The sequence below is a fragment of the Trichoplusia ni genome, chromosome 24 (genome assembly GCF_003590095.1).
Source record: "Trichoplusia ni isolate ovarian cell line Hi5 chromosome 24, tn1, whole genome shotgun sequence".
Taxonomy (NCBI): domain Eukaryota; kingdom Metazoa; phylum Arthropoda; class Insecta; order Lepidoptera; family Noctuidae; genus Trichoplusia; species Trichoplusia ni.
The window spans coordinates 2,180,135-2,187,486 of NC_039501.1; the positions used below are offsets into that span (position 1 = coordinate 2,180,135).

Genomic DNA, 7,352 nt, shown 5'->3' on the forward strand with positions numbered 1-7,352 from the left:
TGGCGTCTCATTTAGCTAAAGAAAACTGTTACGTTTTTTTATTATTTTAAATTTATTCACATTGAAAACCTCAGCGCCATTCCGAGTTAATAAAATGCAAATGCATGTTAACTGGCCATTAATTATTTAAGTTTTAATTACCTGGCAACTTATGAACTGCAGAATAATACACAGCTTTTGACCTGAGTTATTAAAGGGTAATTGAAATTGAGGGACAGAACATTAACTCAAAAATCGAGAGAGCTCTCAATTTGCTTATTACTTTTATACTGCAAGACTAAAGACTAGAAATTGATGGATTTAAAAAAGTCTTAGAGCTCGCGTTTTAAATGTCACTCCATTCAAATGTTATTATCTAATTGTTGTTATCGAGTTTATTCTTTTTTTTAAACCGACTCCCGTAGTAAGGCATTTAATCCTTGTGTCGCGGGGGTTTTAAAAACACAGAATTCTCATGCACAATGACACCATTGGTGGATCACACAAAATTAAATATTTGTCCTACAAGGGGATCGAACCCGCGACGACGGCGTGGGGACCTCAACCACTTAGCGAAGAATGCGTTTGAAGCGACCCTGATTTTCAGCCTGCTAGCGTATCAGGAATAGCATCATAATTGATTTGAAAAATGCCACCGGAACGACAAACAAACAAGAAAGTGAGTATAAAAACGTGGCAACATAAATAGCACTTGAGTTGTATCCAATTCCGTACTTATGTGGTGTGCAATAAAGAATATTCTATCTATATACATCTAAAAAAAATATGATTTTCTTCAAAGCAAAATTACACAAAGGGAAAACAAAAACAACAGTATTTTATTACAAGTGTCTGAAGTCATATACAAATTTAGTTTGAAACAAACAATTTCGTCTCAATTGCTAAAACGACTTTCAAATTTTGACAGAATACAATGAATAATATAGTTTCTCTTGAAAGGACAATATACAGAAACATGTCACAAGTTTAACTTAAAACAATAATTGAAAAAACAGTTAAGTGCGAGGAGGGAAAGGAAAATTAGAAAAGGTTAGAAGGGAAAATAAATTTTACATAAACTTGATCACCTACTTCATTTTATTTGTTTCTTATTATTTTTCTGTATTAGCGGCAACACAGAGATGCAACCATTCATGAGATTACAGAAGGCTGACAGACGGATGGACATGCTGAAAAAAATTTTTCTATCATTTTTCTAAAAAAATTCGGGACAAATTCGACCAGGCTCTTTTTATCAATTTAGAGGTCATCGTGGCATTTAATCTTCTATCATTCCCAACAAGTTGTCAGCTTGTGATCCTGTCAATTTGACGTGACTTTTCATAATGATATTTGCGGCGTGTCGCCGTGACAAATGGTTTTAGAGTAGTGGCGTGATTTAGAGGAATGGTTGGAAGATTTATAATTGGATTTATATTCATTCAATGGAATTGGAACTTAAAATCAAGCGGTTAAAGTTCGATTTGTGTTTCATTGCGAAAAGTAAAAACTTATCTTAAAATTTAAAGTTAGATGATCTAGCTTTTTGTGGTGATGACGGTTTTTCTCCTCTCAACATTGGGATTCTGTAACTTTACTCATTAGTTTTATTCAATGCTGAGCATGAGCAGTTCAGTTCCTTTTGCTCTTATTTAGTAAAATAAAGAAGTAACTAACAATAAAACTAAAGTCTACGCTTTCTATTTGTTTACCTCACGAACCGTGATAGCTAGAAAGCCATTTTCACACATGATGTTTTTTTGTTACTGCCATAAGAAAAAGTACTACATAAAGTATGCAAATTTTCAAAATTAACAATCTAGGCGACGACGGTTAGTACGGTCATACTATTGAATCACCGATCGTTGTTTCATTTTATACTGTACGGATCCCTCAGTATTGCAATTATAACTCACATATACAAATCTTACTTAATATGGGCATATAGGTACATAACGTCATCACACACTGCCCACTCGAAATTGAATCTCGCTCAGCACGGCTCCGCGAAACAGGGCACAAGATGGCGGCTTTATGGCTAAATAAATATCACTTAATGCCCTCAGCTGATAAGGAAACGTTCGGAAACACTTGGGGTTGAGGAAATTCTGATTATCCTGCGTTTGATAGAAATAATACTTGTGGAAGATTCAAAATTCGCGGAGAAAATAAGAAAAGCTAGTATTATGAGTATTAGACAACTGATAAACATCCCTACTTCCCTACTAATATTATTAATGCGAAAGTAACTCTGTCTGTCTGTCTGTTACGCTTTCACGTCTAAACCACTGAACTTATTTAAATGAAATTTAGTACAGAGATAGAGTTGACCTTGAGAAAGAACATAGGATAGTTTTTATCCTAGACTTTTGAAAGGTTCTCTTGGAAACGCGATATAACCGACCTCGACGCGGGTGAAGCCGCGGGCGAAAAGCTAGTACTAGTATATACTATAGATTTCTAGACACATATATAGTATAGATAATTACCACTAGACCAAGAAGCCAGTAAAGACTTGTTTTCTGATACGATTACGTCATTAATTTATGAATAATTGTAAAAGTGTGTTATTTTGCTACCTCGTTAGTTTATCAGTGCACTTACATGAAGGACAGACAGTATACTTTATCAGAAACTACTTAATGACTAACATTGATAGTTTATATTCACCTTGAAAACTAGAAGTATTAACCACTGAACATAGGAAATAACGTGGAAGTGCCTATACAATGCCACTGTAGTGTCCTAGCGTTGATGCAGCAATAGTCTAGTGGCCAAGCCGCATGACTGACAACTTAAGGGTCCCGAGTTCGATCCCAAGGCATGTGCCGACTTTTCACAGCTTCCTTGTATTGCAAGGGGAGTCAAGTGTGGGTCTTGGACCTTATCTCTTTTCAGTCACAGATTCCCGTCCATATATGAAGTCAAAAATAGGTTTTTCATATTTGCCCGATTTAAGAGTGTTTACAAGTGATGTAAAAGTGACTAGTTTCAACTTATCTACGCACTCAATGATAAAACACTCAGTAAACGATGAATAGTTTAATTTCAAACGGTATTCTGTTAACTTGTGTGTTGTGTGAGTTACATCAAAAATAATGTTTCGAGGTTTCGCCAAATATCTTATTTACTCCGTCAATTTGGTTTTTACGGTGGGTGTTTTTTACTATTAAATCTTCTTATACCTATATAAAATTCTCATTTCACGATGTACGTACTTGAACTCCAAAACGGCACGACCGATTCTCATGAAATTTTGTGCGCAAATTAGTTTGAGAATCGGACACTCTATTTTTCATATACCTGAGTTTTTTTTCGGTCGTATATTATGTTTTTTCTTCACCTTGACAAAATTAACTTTTACTGGATCAGCGATTATACATATAAATTGTTTTAACGTGCACAACGAACGCATTGTATCCGGTATGCTAATCATTGTTATTTAAAATACCAGAGAATATCCATGTTTTACGTTGTCACGCTTCCACTACCATAAAAATATTACCTCAACATGTGGTGGCCTCTCGTCCTCGTCTACACCCGATCCCGCGGCGGAAAGAACGGGTAGTTACAGACTCTTACTGAATAAACCTGGACCGCGGTGCTACGTCATCGGCGCTTTTATGTAATGTGTATTCCTGCATACAAACATGGTGGTGGCCTGTTTCTATTTTGGAACGGTTTGAGTATGGACGACCACACTTGGTTATTGTGGTTAAGCGTTTCTAGATAACATTATTTGGGATCTTGGTTGCCTCCCGATGTTTTGTAACCATTTGTCCCCGACGACAAAAAATAGATCGTCAATTACACCACACACCGCAGAAAAACAAGAAGATACAGAGTGAAATTCAAGAGTACTCTTTGCTCTGCTCTGGGAAAGTAACTGCGACGCCCATAAATGGACAATGCCAACGAAACATAGCCAGCAGTATCCAACATGACCAAGATCTCTTTAACAAATTGTAGATTCAGATCACCGATAAAAATGTAATTGAAAATAGTATATGCAAATTACGATGTCACCTTTACCTACACACATATCTGAAAGGATGTCGGAACTATAAAAGCCACTTAATTTATACAGACCTTCAGAAAAAAATGTCATTATAAAATAAGTAAAATGTGTTTTTAAATGTTTCGTCTCCACATTTCAACTGACAATGACATTTTTTTCTGAAAAAAGTCTGAAAATTCTCCCGCGAGTGTAATCATTTGTTTATTTGCCCATCCGAAAAAAATGGCCAATATTAAACAATGTTACGTCACAGGGCAGAAATAGAATCGAAAACAACAAATGTGTAGGACATTCGTTATGTACAAATGACTTGACTTCAACTTGTCTGGAAAGAAATCCTTGTATCGTGGCGAGTTTCACAAACACTCAAGTCATATGCACAAAGACACCCAGACTCAGAACGAGCATTCTTGGATCACACAAATACTTGTCTTATCGGTAATCGAAGCCATGACACGTCGCGCACAGTGTCTTTGGTGTAGTGACCTATACCACTCGGCTATCAAAAGCTATTTATAGCAAAAGCCCTAAAAAAGAACTGCAATATTTAAAACATTTTTATTTGTTTCAGCTAATAGGGCTATTAATTACAGCCCTTGGTGCGTTTATAGTGATCAAGATTAATCAATTGAAGGAAGCTGTACCAATTTTAGGCACCAATGAATACCTTCAACTTGCACCATATGGCGTCCTTGTTTTTGGACTCATAATATTTGTTGTATCTTTTTCTGGATGCTGCGGCACGGGTATGCAAGTAAAATGGTTGTTGATACTGGTAAAATATTGTTTAGTTATTTAACAGCATCAGTTCTTTCCAAAATAAAAAGGTCTTATAAAAATACATTCTTCATATGCTGTGTGTGTTAATCGGAAGTCTTGGATTCGATTCTCAGCCATCATTTATGTGATGAACATAGATTTCCATTGCGTGTCAAATTTTATAGTTTATAAGTAGTTAAGTAATAAAAAACTATTAAATATCGGGATAATTGACCATGAAATATAGGCATAATAGGGTGTGGCAATCGGAGGACCTAAATGTGATATAAACATATTAATATTATTGAATAACAATCAAATATTTATTTTGCTTTTTTTTCTTTCGATTCCTTTTGGACTAAATCTGCTATGCGTATACACTTAAGATTTAAATAATTATATAATACTTTCAGTACACAGTTTTCCTGTCAATACTGATCGCTTTGAAGCTGGCTCTTGTAGTTTTAATGTTTATGGCTGATGTCAAAAAGGCTACTGACGCGACTTTAACTCAATCATTTGATAAAAATGATGGAATATTGCAAGGTTGTGAAGCTTATGTAAGTATATCAGATTGATACGGTATTGTCATAGTAACTATCGTGAAATGTTAATTATTAAACGATGCAACCGTTTACTCACGCGTATTTATCGAAAGTGACCGACTAGTTTCGGACTCAATCGGAGTCCGAACCGCTGACGCGGCGGGGTCGCGAGTCGAACTCGGGCATTCTCGATAAATACACGTGAATCATTTGATATAGGGCGATTTAAAAAAAAACGAATTAATACGTCAGGTGGATTCAAAAAGATGTTGAAATGTATGGAAATTGAGGCTAATAGCGTCACTTGATAGTAAAATCAGTTCTAATTTTAACTTATGGTAGCATCTTCATTTTTTTATGCAAGAAAATGAAAATATATTTTTTACTATCATATTTTTCGGATGTCTGACAGATTAATATTTTTTTTATTTTATCCAATAATTATTTCTTCTTACACAACATAGATCATGATCATTTTAACCTTTTCCCAATTATGTTGGGGTCAGGATTACAACACCTTTCGAATATTGGAAATATGTTGAAATTCTAGTTATAATATGTATGCATTATTGTTTGCCACCTAATTTTATCAAATATCTCATGTAAGTGAATTGTAATTATTAAAAAAATATATAAAATATCCCAATCGTCATTTCAGAGACTCCAAGACAAAAAATAATAACTCCATAAAAATAATCAATGATTTTCCATTTTAGTTCGAATGCTGTGGAACTTACGGTCCAGAATCCTACAATAACACAGGGAACCTTGTTCCATACACATGCTGCAAGGGTTACACTGGGAAGGAGTCCTTGACTTGCTATAAGGACGATGCCTACCCTGAAGGCTGTCTCACAAAGGTGGCAGCTAAGGTCAGCAAGTTTGTGAGGAATACTGCCATCAGTGCCATCGTGATAATGGCCTTTGAGGTGACTATAGTTCTTATTTATTTCGAACTAGCTATCCCGGCGAACGTACGTACCGCGTAACAGTCGATGATAACAATGCAGACAAAAATTCAATTTTTTTAAAACCTTCCTTGCACTCTCACAAATATTTCAAGACTAAAATAAGCTAAATCGGTTCAGCCGTTCTTGAGTTTTAGTAAGAATAACGAACAGCAATTCATTTTTACATATAAGAAGATTGCCTTATAACGTCGTGGTGGTCTAGCGATTCCTTGCATGGTTCTGCCAGGCGGAGGTTTGATTCTAATTCAGGACAAGTAAAATGTGACTTTTTTTTAAGAAAGAAAGAACGAAAGAAATGTAATTTCGTGAATGTGCCTGCTGCTTAAATTGAAAAAATAATACTCATGTACAAATTGATATTTTTCAGTGCGCGTTTCTTGGTGTCACGATATATTTGATCAGAACTATTAAACCCAAAGAGGGGTGTAAACCAGAAGAAGATAAAACAGAGAAAGAGAATAGCTAAGAAAAATATTCATCCATCAATGCCTTGCCTAAATTAGCGAGACCTAGAAAGCTGATTACTTTCAAAGTTATAACCAAGAATAAAATGGGATTTTTGAAAATTGTTGAGCGTATTTAAAATTTTATCAAAAAGAGTCATGCTGTTTAGCATATTTTTATGGCAGTTAAGTCATATCCTTTGTATTTATTGTATGACAGATGCGTATTAGTTTTGACAAAAAAATAAGATTGTATTGTAATATGACAAGTGTCTATCATTTGTTTTAATCAACAATAACTGTTATTTTAATTAAATTATAATTGGTTTTTAAATCGAGTTTTATTTTATGTTGTTTTTTTAAGTATAGATATGATTTCTCACTAGCTGAATGTTATATTGGCAATTTTTATTAACAAATTAATTTCTCATTTGCTGGCACTTTATATTTTCCCATCTATTTTAATGTTTAATAATTTAATGTACGACATGAGTATTCCCACCTCCCGGAGGAGGAAACGGTTAGTGTCAGACTCTTACTCACTAAACCTGAACCGCCGTGTTAGGTTTTTATAATGCAGAAATTATAAAAACGATAATTTCAATAACTTAATTACAATAATTAAATCGGGGGTAAA

General features: G+C 34.7%; 1 protein-coding gene across 1 annotated transcript; it reads left to right on the forward strand.

Annotated features, from left to right (window-relative positions):
- Positions 1–2,382: 2,382 nt before the first annotated feature.
- LOC113505152 (23 kDa integral membrane protein-like) lies at positions 2,383–7,018 on the forward strand. Its single transcript, XM_026887714.1, has 5 exons — positions 2,383–3,131; positions 4,569–4,772; positions 5,170–5,316; positions 6,018–6,230; positions 6,640–7,018. Exons 1-5 carry the CDS (start codon positions 3,078–3,080, stop codon positions 6,736–6,738), a joined length of 717 nt encoding a protein of 238 aa, XP_026743515.1. The 5' UTR covers positions 2,383–3,077; the 3' UTR covers positions 6,739–7,018.
- The last annotated feature ends 334 nt before the right edge of the window (positions 7,019–7,352 follow it).

Excerpts from the sequence above, each read along its gene's own strand:
- LOC113505152 (XM_026887714.1), top strand. The coding sequence starts at position 3,078 with ATGTTTCGAGGTTTCGCCAAATATCTTATTTACTCCGTCAATTTGGTT. Across the intron at positions 5,317-6,017 it reads TGCAAGGTTGTGAAGCTTAT|TTCGAATGCTGTGGAACTTA; the intron begins GTAAGTATATCA and ends TTTCCATTTTAG. Across the intron at positions 6,231-6,639 it reads TCGTGATAATGGCCTTTGAG|TGCGCGTTTCTTGGTGTCAC; the intron begins GTGACTATAGTT and ends GATATTTTTCAG.